This window comes from Rhododendron vialii, chromosome 12a (genome assembly GCF_030253575.1).
Source record: "Rhododendron vialii isolate Sample 1 chromosome 12a, ASM3025357v1".
NCBI lineage: Eukaryota > Viridiplantae > Streptophyta > Magnoliopsida > Ericales > Ericaceae > Rhododendron > Rhododendron vialii.
This window is the reverse complement of record NC_080568.1, coordinates 3692380-3712904: the sequence shown is the minus strand read 5'-3', so window position 1 is coordinate 3712904 and position 20525 is coordinate 3692380. Positions and strand designations below refer to the sequence as shown.

The following is a 20525-nucleotide window of genomic DNA, read 5'->3' as shown; positions in this document are numbered from 1 at the left end:
CATCATGTATGTAATTTATAACATTATTTTCTCTCTCCGTCCCTCTCTCTTCCTCTTTCTTCTTTTTTTTTTAAAAACTGCACTTTGGTGCACTGTTGGAGAAAGAAAGAAAATATATTTTAATAGAGGATATGTTAAATAAATAATATTGGTATAATGTTGAAAGAAATGTACGTAGGTAAAATAAAAAATATGCACTGTTCACAAGTTTTTTAGGCCCCGTTCCAGAAACCTTCTTAAAAAATAAGCAGATTATTTCATATTTTCAAACTTAAAAATAATATAAATGAAAAATAATTTTTTAATTTTTTTTTGCACTGTATTAAAGATCTTGATGAGATCTATTAAGGCTGGGTTCCAGAAACAAAAAAAGAACTTATTTTTTGTTGAATAAGAAGGGTTGTTCCGGAAAATAAGAAGGAGGGTAATTATTTTGGTAGAATTTATATAGATTCCAATGGGCGGCGGGAGAGAAATCGTACCGGCGGCAGCGCCGGGCCGTTTCCGACCACCTGACGGCCGATCCGAGCCGTCCAAAAATTCTAAAAAAAAAAACCAAGGGGGCCTTCGCGGGAATCAACGGCATCCGAGGTGTGTACGATGCTTGATCCGAGCACCCCTTTTCCGTGTATATATGATGGATCGGCTGTCCGGTGGTCGGAGACGGCCCGGCGCTGCCGCCGGTACGATTTCCCTCCGCCAACGCCCATTATCATAGCAAGTCTTTTTTTTTTTGTATAAGGCAACTTCAAGCTCAAAAATCATGTGTTTACGCAAATAATTTTCCTACTATTATGAATCTTGTTTGATAGATCTCATTGAGATCTTTAATACGGTGCAAAAAAAATTGAATTTTTTTTGTTCATTTACATTATTTTTGAGTTTGAAAATGTGAAATGAATTTTTTAAGAAGGATTTTGTGAAATGCCCCTTCTTATTTTTGAATTAGAAGTGGCAAAATAAGTATTTATTTTTTAAGAAAATTTCCGAAACGGAACCTAAATAAGATTCATATCGGTAGAAAAATTATTTACGTAAATATATTATTTTTTAACTTAAAATTACATTCTTAAAAAATAATTACTTATTTTACGGAGGACCTTAACCTAATTACTGAAACTTGGTCCCAGGCAAAACAGAGCTCCAGAAATGGCGAACCAAAACTCAAACCACTCTCTTCCATCCTCAGTTGATCCCCACAGCGGTTTCTGCTCCCAAACCAAAACCTACCACAGCATCAGACCCCACCCTCCTCTACCTCCCCAATCCCTCTCTCTCTCCGTCACCGACTTCACTTTCTCTCTCCTCCGCCAGAACAACCCCTCGCCTCCAACCCCCACGCCACCCGCCCTCATCGACGCCGCCACCGGCCGCAGCATTCCCTACCACGAACTGATAACCCTCACCAAAACCCTTGCCACCTCCCTGCACCGCCGACTCGGCCTCGCCCGGGGCGACTCGGCGTTCGTCCTCTCCGCCAACTCGGCCCGCGTCCCGGTTCTCTACCTCGCCCTGTTCTCCCTCGGCGTCGTCGTTTCGCCCTCGAATCCGAGCAGCACGCCCTCGGAAGTATCGCGCCAGATCGAGCTGTGCGAACCGGTTGTTGCCTTCGTCACCGGTGACGTCAATGAGGAAATTGTATCGCTGTTCAGACGGACGATTCGTCTCGACTCGTCCGAGTTCGAGTCGATGATGACGGCTCGGTGCGAGGAGTTTGTCCGAATCGAAGTTGGTCAGAATGATACGGCCGCTATCCTGTATTCTTCTGGTACTAGTACAAATTCAGTTTTTTGAATGCGTTTTTAGCTCTTTTTGATTCGTTTTTCAACTTTTGATTATTTTATCTCTTCTTTAGAGCTCTATTTTTTACCCAAATTTGAGTGTCGTTTGGTGTAAAATATTTGGCAAGTTAATTCGACAAAGCTTTGTCAGTTGCATGGTTGTAAATTTGGGAGTAAAAAATCGCCTTGCAAAATTTAGCTCCTAAATTGAGTAAAAATATAAAAATAATTTTGGCGCTACATATTTTGATAATCACACACTCATGTTTTTCTTTTTAATAAAATAAAATACACATAGGTGGAAAGACAATATTCAACCCCAATGGTAGCTCAAGTGGCAACGGGTTTAGCTGTAAACCCAGTTAATTTGAGTAAAGATTTGAGTAAAACTCGATTTTGTTTACCTTGGAGTCAAGGTTTGACATGATTGTACATTTGGCAGGGAAAAAAATAACCTTGTAAAATTTTAGTCTCTCCTGATTTCAGTGAAAGTTTTTAAGTAAAACTTAATTTGGTGCTTTGAGGTGTATGGTTGAGTCATGAAGTTAATTTTGGAGAGGTTTTATATAAATTTTGTGTTTGGCTGAAAAAATCTCCGAGCTGGAGATGCTTTTATGTGTGGAAAAAGTTCTGACTTTCTCTGCAAATAGCTTTCGCGCGGGGCAAAAAATGAGAGTTTTTAGGGGGTTTTATCGATTCTCTACCTCGCCCTGTTCTTGCTCAGCGTTGTCATTTCGCCTTTGAATCCGAATGCAATGGAATTGGAAATTTCGTGCCAAATTGAGCTGTGGAAACCGGTTATAGCTTTTGTGACTGCTGAGGCGAGTGGTGGAATAGTCTCGCTCTTCCGGCGTACGGTTCTTCTTGACTCGTTGGAGTTCAATTTGATGATGATGACTCAGTCTGAGGAGTTTTTCTGCTTCGATATCGGTTAGATCCGATTCTGTACTCTTCTGGTACTTGTGGAAACTTAAGTTTGAATATGTTTTAGCTTTTTGTTGATTAGTTTTTCAACTTTTGGTTTTTAATCTCTCCTTAGAGCAGTTAATTTGAGTAAAAGTTTCATTAATGGCTGTAAATTTAGGAGGAACAAAATAGGCTGTGTGGGTAAAAAATTAAGTCTCTCCTGTTATGAATAGAAATTTGACTAAAATTCAAATTTTGACGTAGGTGTGTCCGAAAGCGTTTGACACACGTGCAGCAAAAGGTGCATGTCACGTTAAACCTGTTTAAGTACATATTGTTCAAAAGACTATTCATGTACACATTGTAGGCTTTGTTTGAAATATGCAACAAGAAAGGAAAAGAGGAAATTTCAAATCGATCAATGCATGTTACTTGTTTATTTAGTTCAGAGAAATGATAGTGATCCCAGGATAAATCCCCTCTAGGTACTACCGGGAAATTCAAAGGCGTGGAATTAACCCATCGAAATTTCATTTCGTCACTTGCCGGAGGCCAAGCTGTTCGGACGGTGAGACCCTCGCCGGCGGTGATCCTGTGTGCTGTCCCCTACTTCCACGTTTATGGGTTTCTTTATTCTGTGAGGTCGGTGATGATGGGTGAGAGTTTGGTGTCAATTGGGAAGTTTGATTTAGTGCAGATGATCAAAGCAATTGAAGGGTTCAGGGTCACTCACGTGGCGGTGGCCCCACCTGTCATCGTTAGTATGGTGAACGTTTGTGATTGGACGAACGGTCACGATTTGAGTTCATTGGAGGTGGTGGTGTCCGCTGGAGCTCCGCTTACAAAGGCGTTGATCGAGAGGTTTAAGAAGAGGTTTCCTAGAGTCCTATTACCGCAGGTTAGTGCAGTGCACTTTTACTCCCTGATTGGGTGAAGCTATTTTGTTCCGAATATGGTTGCTACATAGATGACCCGGGCATAGATCTGGACTCCAATTCGTGTTGGTTTTACACATATTGTGTGGAGTCCACGTGCATCTAATGGTTTTGGACAAATCTCTATCTAGGTCTATGGACGAATAGTTAGAATCTCCAGCATTATCCATTTCTTTAACCCTTAAAAAGGAGATAAATAGTTCTCTTTTCGGTGATGCTTACGTCGAGTCCCGAAGGGCTGTCCCCGAGGAAAGGAGAGGAAGGCTTGCGCCTTGGGTCCCAATTTTTTTTTTTTAAATTAGGGACCCCCTAATTACATTGGGTGTTGTACTAGGTATAACAAATAATGCCACAATGTTTGCGTAATTATTACGTTTGTCTCTAAAAATATAAGAAAAGTTATATTTAAGTGATAATTTTGCATTCTTGTAATAATCAATACTTTCGGAAATTTAATCTACCTAATTATATGATTTTTTTTTTTAGATTGATTTACTGTTTATTTTGTTGCCCTGAAGTCCTGCATGGATAACCATAATTATTCGTTTTGTAAAACTTGACTTTTTAGCCTAGCTTGCAAAAAATCAACTTGACGCCCCGTTTTTAAGCATCTTGAATTTGAGATGAAGAATTGAATGCTCTGAGCAGACACTCAATGATTTTCAATTTACCTAAGAGCAATGCTACAAACATGGTTATGCTTCTTTTTTCTAATCGGCAATTCCGTGGTTGTGTCAAACAGTTTTGACATTGCCAAACTTTACATTACCCAGTGGTTCCTACGCTCCTATTGATTTGGTTATGGTAAATCTCACCTAACATTAGTGAAGCAAAATGGTTAGGGTAAATCTCACCTAACATTAGTGAAGCAAAATATTTTGATACTCATAGTTTTAGCTTTGGCATTATCTGTGTCTGTGCCTAATTGTGTCTGTTTCTGTGTATGTGCGTCTTGGATGATGTTGTTACCACAATCTGCATTAGGCATATGGATTGACCGAATCAACTGCCGGGATCTCGCGAATGGTGGATCCAATTGAAAGCCAAAAAATTGGGGCGTCAGGCCGTCTGGTGCCATATTGCCAAGCGAAAATAGTAGATGTTGAGACTGGCATGAGTTTACCTCCTTTCAAGCAAGGGGAACTTTGGCTTAGAGGCCCATCCGTAATGAAGGGTAATTTCCTTATTCATTCTTGTGTGTCATCATTTAATTTTGTAAGACTGTCTCGATCATGGATTTGAAAATTTGGTAATTTTCCAGTTTGTCCTGGCCAGAGAAATTGTTGAAGTAAATAATGTGAGCCATATCTCTAAAAATACCTCCTAGGACAACAAAACAGCTAAAAATGAGCCAAAAACCTATTTGTTTTTACTTAGCCGATGTTGAATATTCAAGACAACCGGAGAAAAGTTAAACTTTTGACCTTTTGAGCAAATTTTGACAAAATTTCAAGGAAGGTCCTGACTAAATTTCCAAAAGTCCTGTAGACCAGATTTTAATGGGTTTTTTCTTGTTTTAATGTAGGCTATGTGGGTGACCCAGAAGCAACTTCAGCCATTTTGGATTCAGAGGGATGGCTAAGAACTGGGGACTTGTGTTATTTTGACAGTGAAGGATTCTTATATGTTGTGGACCGTCTTAAGGAGTTAATCAAGTACAAAGGCTATCCGGTTACATGATCATATACCCCTTTCAGTTTTTAGTTTTTACTATTTTGCAAGTTCAAATTCATGTAATTTTTATCTTCTTCCCTTCACGTTAATTGTTATGTACTCCATCAGTCCCAGATTGCTTCTCCCCTACAAAAAGTCATTGAATTTTGGATTGAAAAATAAAATAATTCCGTGCATAAGTTTCAAACTTTTTTTACGCCAAATTAAAAATGGGAGATTTAGTGATAGGTCAACTATAGACATTTGATAAGCATACAAGTCCACCTAATAGTTTTGTAAAGTCACAGGTCCACACAACCTAAACCCTAGGGTACCTATGAAAGTGCCTAAAACCCTAAACCCTATGAAAGTGCTGAAACCACTAAAACTCTATAATAGGAAAATGTACCCTAAAACCCAATAAAAGTGCCTAAACCCTAGGGTACCCTAGCGTAGGCTACCCCATCCTATAATAAAAAAGTGCACCCTAAAATCTTATGAAAGTGCCTGAACCCTAGGGTACCCTATCCTACTCTAGGGTACCCTAAAATGGACTTGAAGCCTTACAAAATTAATAGGGGGACTTATGAGCTTATGAAGTTCACATAATGGACCTAAGACTAATTTTCTAATTAAAAAACTCATCACGTACTTTAATTTGGTGCAAATAAGTTCAACAAATGATGCGCGAAAACTCATGTCTTTTTGTAAGGGACAAGCAATGTGGGACGGAGGTAGTATTCTTTTTGAATGCTTCTAACAATGCGCGTGGCATGTTTTTTGCATTCCATTTTTACAGGTTGCTCCAGTGGAGTTGGAAAATCTCCTTCAAACCCATCCAGACATTGTTGATGTGGCTGTAGTTCCGTGAGTATTAAGCCCACTTTATGCTTGCTGGCTGTTTCAAAACTGTTTTATTTTGCTTGTTGTGTTTGTGAAAACTTCCCAAGCACAAATGCTTTCTAGGCATTTGTTTCGCACTTCTGTTTCTGTTTTGGGCCTGAAAATAAATTACAAAGTTACTAATACCAACAAATATGGAGAAGCTATCATTTTAGCTTTACACGCTTGGGTTGTTACTGGGCGAGCTCATCTCAAACGAGATTTAAATGAGCCGATCAAGAGTCGAGCTCGAGTAGATTGAATGTTATTCAACATCATAATCTTATCAAGGCAAGTGATGGATTTTTCAAGCTTGGTTTGAAAAATTAATGACTTTTAATAGCATGTTCAAGCGTGGCTTGTTTATATAACTAATCGATAAGAAACAAGCTCTTTTGATGAGCTCTATTAGCTTGATTCGTTTATCAGCACTGCATAAAATTGAATAAATAACAAATTTGCAGGTACCCTGATGAGGAAGCAGGTCAAGTGCCCATGGCCTTTATCGTAAAACGGCCAGAGAGCATAATAGACGAATCACACATAAAGGATTTTGTTGCTAGACAGGTAGTTTCTTACCTAGTTACGCGTAGGATGTAGAATTTATTTGTTGATGGAAAAAGCTTACTGGCCTGGATATTTGTATGTTTTTCGGTTTCGGTTTTAACTAACCTACTTTTAACCGCCATTTCTGGAAAATAAATGTTTGTAGGTTGCTCCTTATAAGAAAATAAGGCGGGTATCGTTCATTGGTTCACTACCGAAAAATGCTCCTGGTAAGGTCTTGAGGAAAGAATTGATCAAGCTCGCATTATCCGGTGTTTCCTCAAAGTTATGACTTCAAGATAGTCACTTCTGTGCGGTTGTTATTCTCATAATCACTAGGAGATTAGGAGTTCAAATCTCCCAATCTGTGTGTGGATGTTTTTTCTCCTGTATTTGTTTAAATTTTTTCCCCCCTTGATGGCGCAATTAGTTTGGGTTTGATGGCGCTATTAGTTTGGGTTGGATGATGATTGTGGATTTGTTTCTGGTTTGATATAATACTTATACTGTTTGTAATAAATAAATAAATATATGTACGTATATCTAGTAATATCTTGAGAGCCCTTTTCGAAGGGTAATTGTTCATGTGCTCAACCTAGGCAAATGAGCTGCCCAACCTGTTCAAATCAGAAAAGAAATACTACTAATATTCACTCTACGTTACATGGATGTGTCGGATGAAATGAGAACTCTCATTGAAATTTTTGCCTAGGAGAGATGTGGCAAACCCTATTCTCACGAGGAAAAAGAAATATTATCCTTCTCCCCTACACAGCCACCAAAATTGTAGCCATGGCACAATCTGTAATGAACCATCTGTCTATGTTAGTCTATGCATGTGTTCATGGGGTCCAGCTAGAGTCGGTGGCAGACTAAGATTGGTGTGTCCCGGCCTTAGTCACATAATCTTTTACAATGGTCTTCGTTCCTGCTCTCAATTCTCGTTGAGGTTCGCGCTTTCAATCCTCGCACTTGCGAATTAGCTGTTTGGTCTTTCGAAAGACATTTTCATGCTTTTGCTCACACTCCTGCATCAGTGCACGCCCGTGCATTATGTGACGTCACCACCTAGCTCTCAAATAGCCTCCGTACATATTTGTATTTCACCTACCAAAATTCCTCTTCCTCTTGTATGGCACCCACAACTTCTAAGTGGATGGACTTAATCTTGTTCGGGCATTGTAATTAAAAAAATAAAAGAGAAAGAAAGACAATTTAAAAACTGTTATGGTATTCAATTTTCAGGGGTTTGTAAGTTTATTCAATTTTTGTCACCCTTCTATTAATCATTTTGTTAGATGGTTATTTGTGATTTTATACTGGGAAAAAAATTGAGAAAAGAAAACGTAAAGAGAATCATATTATATATTGTCACTTGATAAATTAAGACTGGTATCAATGGTACATAATATGCCCTACTCTTTACACACACACACACACACACAAAACCTCAAGAGTTTACTCTGAAATATAGCTAAAACTATGATGAAATTGGCAGTGTAACATGTCCTTTCTCTAAATGACTTTATCGAAATTGAGATGTAAGTACTTAACAGCGCGATAAAATATGGTACTGAGTAACTCTCTATTGCTGTTTTCTGTCCAAAATCATCAATAAAGGGAAAATCAAGAGCTCTTATCTTTAACTTTTTGCCTTGTTGGGCAAACAATAATTTGATAACTCCGGCCGATTTTGATGGCTTTTGCTTTGATGTAGTCACAGATTGCAGCTAATACCAGAGTTTGGACGATCATCTGGCTGTATTTAAAGAATTTGAGAGAGACAAGTTGAGAGGAAACAAACGAAGAATTGAGTTGTAGAAGCAATCTAAGACGGAGAAAAAAAGAGAGTAGACTTGCAGAAAACAAGTCCTTGGCATTGCCGTTATTGAATTGCCATTGACTTGTTGTCCCATATTAGACGGGACCCGAGGAGTGGCACATTATTGAATTGTTGAGTTTATTAAATTCAAGTCACACATTATTGAATTGTTGAGCTTATTAAATTGTCGTTAACTTATCCTCCCACATTAGACTGAACTTGAGAAGTGGCACATTAGATGGGAACCAAGGAATGGCTCTGTGAATCGCTAAGCTTATTAAATTGTAAATGACTTGCCATCCTACATTATACGGGACCTGCTCACAGCTATTATTGAATTGCTGAGCTTATTAAATTGGCATGGACTTGCTGTCCCGCATTAGACGGATCCGGGGAGTGCACAACTGGTATTGAATCTGTTATCTAGAATTTTTTGTAAACACTCTAAACTAATTCTTAAAAGCTAGAATCTCAAAATATGCCAAAAAAAATTCTGGTAAACATGAACTTCATGCTTGTTTGAGTCACGACAATGAGATTTCCAAAGATTGGCATATCCTTTGTTTGAGTCACTACAATGAGATTTCCCTGTATTGAGATCCAGATGATGAAGACTTTTCTTGAAAACAAAATATGGATATCATACTCCCATTGCATGAATATGTTTGGGAAACGAACGAAGAATGAGTTGGAGAAGCAATAAGACAGGGGAAAAAAAGAAAAAGATATAAGAGTAGACTTGCAGAAAACAAGTCCTTGGCATTGCCATTATTGAATTGTTGAGCTTATTAAATTATCATTGACTTGTTGTCCCACATTAGAAGGGACTCGAGAAGTTGCACATTAGACAGGACCCGAAGAGTGGCACCCGAGAAGTGACACATTATTGAAATGTTGAGCTTATTAAATTGTTATTGACTTGTTGTCTAATATTTTAGACTGAATTTGAGAAGTGGCACATTAGACAAGATTCAAGGTGTGACTCAGCGAATCGCTAAGCTTATTAAATTGTCATTGACTTGCCATCTTACATTAGACAGAACCACTAAATATCACAACCATTATTAAATTGTTGAGCTTATTAAATTGTCATTGACTTGCTGTTCCACATTAGACGGACCCGGAGAGTGTCACAATTGTTATTAAAATACATTATCTAGAATTTTTTGTAAACACTCTAAACTAATTTTGAGAAGCTAGAATCTCAAAATCGACACAATTTCTCGTCAACGTAAACTTCATGCTTGTTTGAGTCACAACAATAAGATTTCCTAAGATTGGCATCCTTTGTTTGAGCCACAACAAGATGAAGGCTTTTTTTCTTGAAAATAAAAAATGGATATCGTACTCCGATTGCATGAATATGTTTGGGAAAGAGAAGCTTCGATAAATTTGTACAAGTTCTTCCACCAATTAACCAAATATACAGAACCAGTGTTTACATCCTAAGAACACACTAAAGTTTACGAGTGCACGTAATACAACCCGCAGGTTCAATAAGTAAACTTCTTGTCGGACAAAAACTGTACGGATTCATGTGAGCTACCCTTCGTAATTGTGGACTTGGCTCTTTTCTGCCAAACAATTGGAGCCTACATTTGCAACTAATGAGGCTAACATAACAGATGGAGCTTCAGATGGCATCATTCCGGCCACATCTACAACAACGTGCTTTTTACCGAGAGAGTTCACCAGCCACTTAGCCGATCCAAATTTGCAGTGCTCTAGCCCTTTGTTTTGCGGGAGAGGAAACGATCCCGTGCTGCTTGTATGCGGCTCTCACGGTCATCAGGAGTGGCAACACCGACTTCTTTCTCTGGCAAACTTGGATTTTCTCCCTTGGTTTGCTCTTCGGACTGAACAGACCCACCACTGCTTCAAACAAACATAACGTTCAATATCATAGTACCCGTGCACACAGATATAAGACATAAGATCAGCATTAAGGCAATGTTTAGATCTTGGATTGGTGGATGGATTTACCAATGCAAGGGAAAAGATAGGGAAACAAAGACATAAGATCAGCATGTTCAAAGACACAAGTTTAGCTTCATATTATTATCTTCTTGGAGCTGCTTTTCCCTTCATGACTAGATTCACGAATCAAATATCCAAACACAAGCATAAGGAAAAACACACAGCCTAGTGCCCACTGAAATTTTACCTGAGTTTGGTGATGTTTAGTTTCTCAAGCTTCTTTAAGATGGGCATGACCCATCGCATCTCTACTGCACACAGATTCCGCATAAAAGGACGCGTGGTAGAAATAAGTTCATGGTAGACGACATAATTTGGGAGCATCCCCTCTTCATCTGTTTTCAGCACAGAGGACGGATGCACCTACATTAATAACATTGTAAAAAATTAAGTTCCGAATTCTCTTTGCTGCTTTGCACTTGACTTTGGTCACTAGGAAGCAAAATCAAATGAAGGGAATCAAACTTTCATTGCCACTGCTAAAAATAGATGCATATAACATGACAATACGAGACGTCTAGGCCTTTGGACAGTTCTTACCTGAACAAGTTGGGGCTTAAAACCAAGAGTCCGGTAACCATTGTGACGCATCATTCTCTCAGCAAGCTGGTTTGCATATCCCACGCACAAAGACTTCCTCAAGTTTCTATAATCCTCCTGGCTTTCTTTCCGTCTTCCATTTGTTAGTACATCTAAGGACCCTGTTTTCATAGGCACAGCACGAAATGATTGAGGCATTCAAGTTGGCATCCACATAACACCAAATCACACTCTAAAAGTAAAAATTGGAAGGGAATAATAAAATTACCAAAAACATTTTGTCGTCACAATAGTAATATAAACATACACTACAATAGCAACATAGATGTCACAAAGTCAGGCCACCACATTTTTTAGCTATGTACATCTCATCTTGTGTACAGCAGAAGGAACATGGCCAATCCAAGCTCAAGTTTTCGTAAATTCAAAACCAGGTAGAAATTAAAAAAAGACTAAGTTTCCAAAATAAATTGGTTGACAATAAGATAAATACACTGCTCACTTTGATAATATGAAGTGGAAAGATGAAAATAGAACAAAACTTGAATGGAAAAGTTAGATTCATTCGATGGCACAATCTGGATAAGACTTCGAAAGAAAATGTGCTACAGGGAATAGGGTCATCAATATGATCTACTTCCAACCTTTTGCTATCTTCTGCATAATTTGAGATAACTGTTTCCTGACATCTCTGACAAACTTCATACCTCGCACCTACAGCCAGCATATTAACTATTAGAGCAAGTTCTCACCTAATAATTACGAAGAAACCTTGAAGGCCGAGGATGAACAAAAATCTATTTTTTCCCCCACTCGAAGGCCGAAGCGCTAGAGGAAGGGGGGACACTCATCAAGAAGTTGCATCAAGTTTCTCCAACTCAAACTGCAAGTAGAACAATTAGTTTCTGTTTAAGTACTGTGGAGTACAAATGAAGGGATATGATACTGTTACTCGATGGAAATAATGCAAATTAGGGTTGATAATGTACACGACGTTTTTAACATTCAGTTTGAGATCTCCACCTTGGTGGATTTGTAATGACTATTTCATAGTTGCAATTCAAAATCCTTCATGGTAAGGACTAAGGATTCTAGTTATACAAGAATCCCCGATAAAAACAAATCTATTTCTTCTACTTCTACTTCACCTTCCACTCTAGTTTCACAAGCCACTTATCAATAAGCCTGTTATATTTTTGTTCAAACTAAACATCACATCCCTTTATTTGACATCCACATCTATTCAAACAACACTTTAATGCCTAGACCACATTTGAATTCAGACAGACTCCGCATGAGGCTAGGCCCATGTATAGGCTAAAGATCATACGCTGAAGGGGCAGATGCCAACTAAAAAGTATTGATGTTACTGGCTCAAAACATTATCTACTAAATGTTTTCTCAAACAGAATAATGGTACCTGTAAGTTGTTATCTTTGCACCACTCCACATCATAATTTGTCTGATCCCAAAGCTCATATATCTGAAGCAATTGGATGTGATCACCCCAACCAGAACCATCAGGAAGGTCCGAAGGTTCGTGCTTCCTCTTCTTGTCAGTGCTCTTGCTGTGAACCACAAAAAGGCAATGTTGGGCCCAAAGAAGAACATTTATCAGGATAAAAGAGTAAACAAACTCACGAAACTACTGACATAAATAGAACTCCATATTATCAAATTAGCAACTAATGATCTTTCAAAAGAGATTCACTACTCTACCTTGGACCAGGAAGCAACGAGGTTTCCGCTGATAGCATAGCAGCAACAGTCAAGGCTTGGGATAAGCAACCATACTCATTTGCCTCGATTAGGGTTCTTGAGAGTGAAGGTTCCAAAGGTAGCTCTGCATTCAAGGACAAGAGATTCTCAGTGGACCCAGAAATACTTATGTCGTGGGCAAAGAGTTTTCAACATAAACAACAGTTTTTTCATTGTCTATTTCTTGGATGAGCTTGTGGCATTGTCTTTTCGAAGAGACAAAACAATTATTTTGCTCTACTTGAACCATATGCAGCCATAATTATGCACTACATATGATTGTGATTTCTTCAACAGTAGTAACAAAACACGAATGAGATGACTCCGATGTAATCACATAGCAAAACTGCAACCCATTTTCCAATGCCAACTGCATGAAAACTCATCGTGACTCTTGTTCTGGTTTCCTTCATTAAGCTACTTAAACAAAAAACAATAATCTAAAAGTATCAAAAGTCAGTAATAAAGAATTTAACTGGGAAGGAAAAATTGCCTCTCTGTTCAATTTCAGAGAACAAAATTAACTTACTTTGATAAAGATTTTTTCTCCTACCATCTTCAACTTCAGCAAAGCTAGCATATCGCCAATAACATTGGCAATTTTGTCAATAGCATTGAAACAATGGATAAGTTAAGAGTACTCCGATATCCCCTCAAAATTCGTCAACACTAACGAACTTCATACAAAGCTACAAGATAAAGGCTACATCATTATCATGACGTTGAGAAACTAATTAAACAAAGATCAAAAAGTAGTTGGATGTGGGCAGACTACTGAGACCACGAGAGAGACAAGGTTATTTACTTATCCAGCATTTATATGGTAAAAGCTGCTAGCCCTGACCCCAAATACTCTGCCTATCCATAAGATAGAAAACACAGGGTAAAATAAAGAAGTTCACAAAAGGTATTGGTCCTTGTGGACAACAAATTTCCCAATGGAACTAGTATAACAAAAGCGCGGATGCAAATGATGGTGCACCAAAAGTTACGCGTTTTGAAACCAAGGGCCTTCATGCATATACCATAAACAGGATAAAAAGATCCAGTCCTGAATATAATTGTTCAAAACTTTGCCCTAGTCATTGTGGTGGCAATTATAAAGATCCACCGGGATGCAAGCAGTCTTTTAAGTGATGGCAACATATGATAAAATACATTGGTCTCAGATTAAAGATTCTCCTTTCATCTCTCTTCCATCCAAGTAATTCGTGGTTTTAAGTAGTCTGAATTACAGACAACCTGATATTTAAGTAAGAATCTGGTACCTGCCATCGTCTGTCCAATACTTGTAATTGATCCATTTTCGTCAATAGCATCAATAAGATACAGTTGCTTAAGAGCATCTTCTAACGCCTCAGCTGCAGAAACCCAGTTAAACTTGGTCACTACTAGTTGAACAGATGAGTGCAAACTGAGGCTGCAATCGTTTCCATGTAAAATGTTTTACGGTTACAGGTAAAAGTAAGTTTTACTGCAAAGTTATTGTTGGTAAGACATTTTCCTGTAAATAACTACCAAAAAACATATTTTGACAAAAACAATTACGTCAACAGTTATGGAAGGAGAAAAAGGAATTGCTTCATTACTCGAAGGAGGATCAAGAAAATTGAATTTGGGAATATTGATCAATTTCGTCAACAATTATGGAAGGAGAAAAAGGAATTGCTTCATTACTCGAAGGAGGATCGAGAAAATCGAATTTGAGAATATCAATATCAGGGAGGTCCAATGATTTCAAATAAAGAACAGTGCCAGCGAGAGAAGACCGCTGTATTTCAGGGACGGTTGCACCCATTAAATCTTCATGGTAAACCGTGGATGTGTATAAACGGTAGCACTTCCCTGGACGTGTTCTTCCAGCTCGTCCTGCACGTTGATCAGCTTGCACCCTGCCATTAAACAAAATTACAAGCTTGGAGATTGCAACAATCGCTGAGAAAACAAAGGCTCAGCAACTAATTCATAATGTTGCCTGAGATACCGATATGAGAGGTTAACTATCCACTGTGAGATGACATGTAAAACTCATTTGATGATACAAAAATTATCTCTGGTTGTTCTAGTACAAGGAAAACCAACTTGACCAGAAAAAGGATCTTAAGGCCAAAAGGCAGAACAGGCTATGAGGCCTAAATGTTGATTATTTTGAAGAATTGACATAAATTAACTATCTAGAGTAGCTTTCCAAGTATTAAAGCTTTTGTCAATCAGAGAAGTGAGAAGTACAGACACTTCTAAGAAGGCGTTGTGCCCGTATTGTACAAACTCCATCAAGTTACACACATGCACCCCTTTGTTTTCCCACAACAAAGGAGAACACACATACTCATCACCTAGCCATACATCTACCACGTCATAAGCTTGAAGAAAATAAGAGGAAGACTATTGGAAAATTCAAAACAATTTGAAGATGACTTATTAACAACCTCCTATAGGCCTTCAATTTTTTTTTGTCTTTTTGAACACATAAACCTTGAAATTGGTGTGGACAGAGCTTTCTAAACTAGGTACATTGACTTTTTCTTATACTTCATTTACAATAATGAAAATGAAATATTTCTTTTCGTGGTATATAGTATATACTATTACCAAAGTAGTATTTGTACTAAGAAAATGTAGTAGTATTATGTTTCCGTTGTTCGTGTCATTGCCATGTCGAGTCTTGATTTTAAAAATTATCATTAATTGTTGCCCCCACCGTGTATATGCTTCAAAGTTGTTAGGGTTGAGAGTGTCATGCCTTACCTGCTTATTGGGACCACATCAAGGGAATACATGCCAGTAGATGGGTTGTATTGTCGTTGCTTCACATAACCAGAATCAATAACATACCTGTCAAGATGAGAAAGTACACTAAACCAAACCCAGAAGAGCAAAAAACCCAACCAGAAGTAGAAGAAAATCAAAACATGATTCAAATTTCAATGTCCTGATATATTTTAAAAATACTAAAAGCAAACAAAGGGGTTTAAGTCCAAAAGAATAACATAAGTAGGCTAATGAAAAGATTGATCACATATTTTTCATTCAGTCTACTTACACAACGCCATCAACGGTCAAAGATGTTTCGGCAATGTTCGTAGCAACAATAAATCGCCTGCAATTTGGAGGTGGAGGACTGAATACACGAACCTATAGGGGGAATGCGGGGATAAAAAAAGAATCAGCAACGAATAAGGAGAGCCAATTTGAGCTAAATCTAAAAAACAGTTCGACCCAAACACTACTTTGGCATTCAGGTCAAAAGTAGAAACAGTACATTTTCACACAGTAGAGATGTAAGATTCAGCTTAAGTCTGATGCAGAGAAGAACTAGACATAAAATGATGCAAGACAAAAAACAATGGAAAAGAGCCGATAAATCTTATATCCAATCCTACAATAACTGATAAAACTATCCTAAGGACATCATGCATCCATGCATTGAAACCATTAACAATTCTTTGAAGCTTGATCTATCCGTTGAATGAACCACAAAGCCCATGGACACCATCTTTACCCATCTCAACCCACACCAATCTTTGCACCATTTGTAAGAAAGTCAAACACATTGGGCATCTAGCAAACTTAATAGTGGAAAAAACAAGGCTTGCCTGCAATTCAGGTGGCAAAGATCCATGAAGAGGAAGAATTACGGCATCCATGCAAGACCCTTCCTCCAGGCTTTGAACTCTCTCCTCCAATTTCTTGACCAACTTCTCTATGTCATCCTATAAGTCCGTTAATTTCTCCAATCAAAACAAACATGATACAAAAGACATAAACTTAGCAATGATCATGCTTAAACCCACTACGTGGAAGACCTCCTTCAATAAGATGCTCACCTGTCCAGTCATGAATATCAAGATATCACCTTCTGGTTCCCGAACATGTATTTCTGACAATGCGAAATTATTAGCACATACGGCTACATATTACAGAACAATAGCCTAGCCATGGTATGCAAAAGCAAAAACAAGAATTATCGGGGCCAATAGCACCAAGCTACAAAATATGAGCATAAAATAACCAACACAAGACGAAACTAAATTTCTAAACATACCAATGGCTGTTTTCAAAGAAGATTCAAGATAACTTGTTGGGCGTTCTGAGCTGTAACGTATCTCGACGGGGAATAACTTCCCGGGAACATTGAGTATAGGACAATTGGAGAAGAATCTTGACACTTTTTCACCATCAAGAGTAGCCGAAGTGATTAAAACCTTCAGATTCGTTGAACGAATTTTAATCAACCGTTTCATCAGCCCCAACAATATATCCCTGTACATACGCATTTCAACATATCCCAGGGATTATGGACATTGTAAACAAAATTACCTAAAGAAGTACCCATAGAAACACTAAAAGTACAAGAGCAGTGTTGGATATGAAAATGAATCTTACGTGTTTAGACTTCTTTCATGGGCTTCGTCTAATATAATGACAGAATACTGGTTGAGCTCAGGGTTTGAAAGGCTTTCACGGAGAAGAACACCGTCAGTGAGATATCTGGGCAGCCAACACCCATACAATTAGACAACAGCAACGCCAAAAAATGACACACAGACAACAAGATAGAACACTTCCAGTTACAAGAAAAGTTGAATTACTTGATACATGTCTTCTCTGAAGTTCTATCTTCAAATCGAATTGCGTAGCCCACTTCCTCCCCAAACCGAACACCAAGCTCCTGTGCAACACGTCTGTGCAAAATTACAAATAATTGGGAGGGATCCTAAAAATTGCTGGAGCGAAGACCATAGAAGATAGAAATCCTTTACTCCTACTTGAAAGCATTATGTAAAGCCTAGTCACACATTCTACAAACTAATCAACATACAAACAGAAGATTACATTTGGACTAATGTATCATAAGATCATCTATTTGTACACTTTGTAACTAGGCACCCATTTAAAGCCTTTTTGCTTCTAAATAGCACGGGATCAAATTCCTACCAATATGAAGAATAGCAGGATGCACAGGTACGGTGAAGGGCTACACCTTATGCAGCCCATTGCTGCCTTCTAGCCAAAAACATATCCACTCGTGCACACACAGTGAGACACGAGTCAATAAACCTGCATGCGTATGCATTCATGTAGAGGTCACCTTAGCCCTCTGCCATTTGGAGAGCTACAAATGAGCCACGCAAAGTTAAGTACAAGTGACACAGACTTGGTTAAAAAGAACTTGATAATGACATGGCTTGGTTCAGTCTTGATGCAAACTCAACTAAGTACGTTAAAAGTTGCCTTAGGCACTAGCCACGAGCCATACTGAACTTCAGCTTCGGTCTCTATTGTAGCATAACTCCTCACACTCAACAAATACCAAATACTCTTAATAAGAACATAATTATGCATTAATAACGTTGAACTTATGTTTTCTATCTACTCAGCTGCAAAAGAATTGCGACGAGCCGAGTAGTGGGTTCAAATTTACTAATTTCTAATTAGTTTGAAAACCTAATGAGCATCAAAAACGTGTCTAACTTGGTTCCAATTAAAGATGATAGTACATCGAATATCATTCAAATTCAAAGCACTCGATTGGTACCTTGAAACGGAGACTGCGGCTACTCGGCGGGGCTGCGTAACGGCGATGGCTCGACCGGATTTGGTGTAGCCTCTTTTGTGGAGTATTTGCGAGAGCTGAGTGCTCTTTCCTGAACCCGTTTCTCCTATGATTACCACCACTGGGTTCCGCTCCACCGTTTCTACGATTTGCTCTTCGAATTGCAGGATCGGGAGATTCGCCATTGGATCAATCGGTTCTGAGGTTGGAGATGAAACACTGCAATTCTAGGGTTTTTAACTTCGTAAGTGCTTTGCCCGCCAATTTGCTTCCCAGCTTGTTCTCACGGGGTCAATGTCGGGTTTTTTCCGCTTATTAGATAAGTAGTATAAGACTCCGTTCCAGAACACATTCTTAAAAAATAAGTATTTATTTTATATTTTTAAACTCAAAAATAATATAAATCAAAAATAATTTTTTAATTTTTTTTTCACCGTATAAAAGATCTCAATGAGATCTATCAAACAAGATCCATATTGATAGGAAAATTATTTACATAAATACATGATTTTTAAGCTTAAAATTGTCTTCTTAAAAAATAAGTACTTATTTCCGTTTCCGGAACGGGGCCTAAATGTATTATACATGACTACGCCTACGCCTGTCAATGGATCGGATTCGATTAAGGATTCGACTTAAAAAATTCAATCTGAATCAGACAAAGTAGATCTGATAATCCGGTAATCCAAATACGGAACGGATCGGATTAAATCTGTTATCAATCTTATCTGAACTTTATTTTTAATTTTTTTTTAAGAAAAATGTAAATTTTTTATTTTGAAAAAAAAAAGTTTAAGAAGTTGTATTTTGTTTTAAATCGAATTCGGATTTGTCGGATCCGATCCATTGACAGACCTATACATGACAATGTCAATGAAACAAAAGGAACGTTACAAATTCACAAACAAACGGTCGTTTTGTTTTATGGACACTTTCATGTTCTGAGGATTCACAGGTTACTGCTGTGAATCTAGATCGTTCATTTTATTTCATGGACATTTTTATATTCTGAATGTCATATATCGTAACATTTTTATTTCGCTTCATATAGTGAAAAAATGCGGGGAACAAATATGGGCCAAACCTTGACATCGGGCCCGTCCGAAGGAGGGGTGAGGCTCTTGGGCTTCTATTTGTGGGGCCGGCCCCCATATTGGGAGTTTGGGTTTATGTGTGTATGCGTTTAAAGGATCCATCTTAGCCCTTCCTAATTAACAATTGCCTGAGTGAGTAGTCAAGTGAAATTATCCTCTTGCCTCTCTGCAAAAAAAAAATATGGTCACGGTTCCGAATATAAATGTGTTCCAAATTTTTCATTGTTTTTATCCTCCACACTTACCTTTTGGCACCTGCGCCCATATGTTAAATGATTCAGGGCACATTTGTTACTGAATCTATGCACAATCATCTGTAAATTTGGTCAGTGGTGTAGCCGTGTTAGTCAAACTAAGATATGAAAAAAAGAAAAATTACACTCAAAACAATAACGATTCTACTGTGTGTTTAGTTTCTCTTGTTTATTTGCTTACCTTTTTGAAAAATCTATTTTTAGTGAACTATTTGCATATTTAACGTACAAAATTATTTGTTTTTCAACGTCTAGATGAGGAGAAAGGAAATATTAACAAAATTGCCTCCTTCCAACATTGAGCAATGAACAAATAAATAATAAGCAAGCAAGCCCTCATTGTACTTAAGTCTAAAAAATGCTTCTTCTTTTTTCTGAAATTACCAACTTGTTATGTTTCGAAGGAGGTGTTTCAGAGAGAAAAATGGAGTACTGTTTAAACTCTTATAAAATTAGATATACAACTTAATTCAAGTGTCTGAGAGAAGAAAAAAACATGGTACCCTCTGCACTATATTCAAATAGAGTTTTAAATTGCGGTATCGAGAAGCTCAACGTTATCTTCTTCTTCTTTTTTTTGACAAAAGGGGAGCTCAACGCTATCTTTGATACATCCATATATTGACCGTTATTGGCCTATATATAAGTAAACAACGATATCGAGGTCCAAACTCCATTCCGTAACAGATGATAGATGCTTTGCCAGTCAATTTGCTCCCTCGCTTATTCTCTTGGAGTTATCCTCCACATTTACCGTTTTAACACCTGCATATGTGTTCTAAATGTATTGATGCATTTAAATTCCCCCTCCCCCAAATCC

The 20525-nt window shown here is 38.0% G+C and overlaps 2 protein-coding genes across 2 annotated transcripts; one reads left to right on the top strand and one right to left on the bottom strand.

Annotated features, from left to right (window-relative positions):
* The first annotated feature begins 1114 nt into the window (after positions 1 to 1114).
* On the top strand, positions 1115 to 7255 carry LOC131311479 (4-coumarate--CoA ligase-like 9). The gene is made up of 7 exons (XM_058338967.1): positions 1115 to 1768; positions 3173 to 3585; positions 4607 to 4796; positions 5148 to 5293; positions 6075 to 6142; positions 6622 to 6724; positions 6870 to 7255. The coding sequence occupies exons 1-7, from the start codon at positions 1150 to 1152 to the stop codon at positions 6993 to 6995; spliced, it is 1665 nt and encodes a 554-aa protein (XP_058194950.1). The 5' UTR covers positions 1115 to 1149; the 3' UTR covers positions 6996 to 7255.
* Positions 7256 to 9858: 2603 nt separating this feature from the next.
* On the bottom strand, positions 9859 to 18679 carry LOC131311421 (probable pre-mRNA-splicing factor ATP-dependent RNA helicase DEAH4). The gene is made up of 16 exons (XM_058338883.1): positions 18340 to 18679; positions 17393 to 17485; positions 17187 to 17291; positions 16846 to 17063; positions 16628 to 16680; positions 16397 to 16513; positions 15844 to 15935; positions 15549 to 15635; positions 14478 to 14692; positions 14069 to 14161; positions 12762 to 12885; positions 12463 to 12610; positions 11687 to 11756; positions 11043 to 11203; positions 10690 to 10865; positions 9859 to 10397 (listed from the first exon to the last, which is right to left on the bottom strand). Exons 1-16 carry the CDS (start codon positions 18540 to 18542, stop codon positions 10250 to 10252), a joined length of 2103 nt encoding a protein of 700 aa, XP_058194866.1. The 5' UTR covers positions 18543 to 18679; the 3' UTR covers positions 9859 to 10249.
* Between the last annotated feature and the right edge of the window lie 1846 nt (positions 18680 to 20525).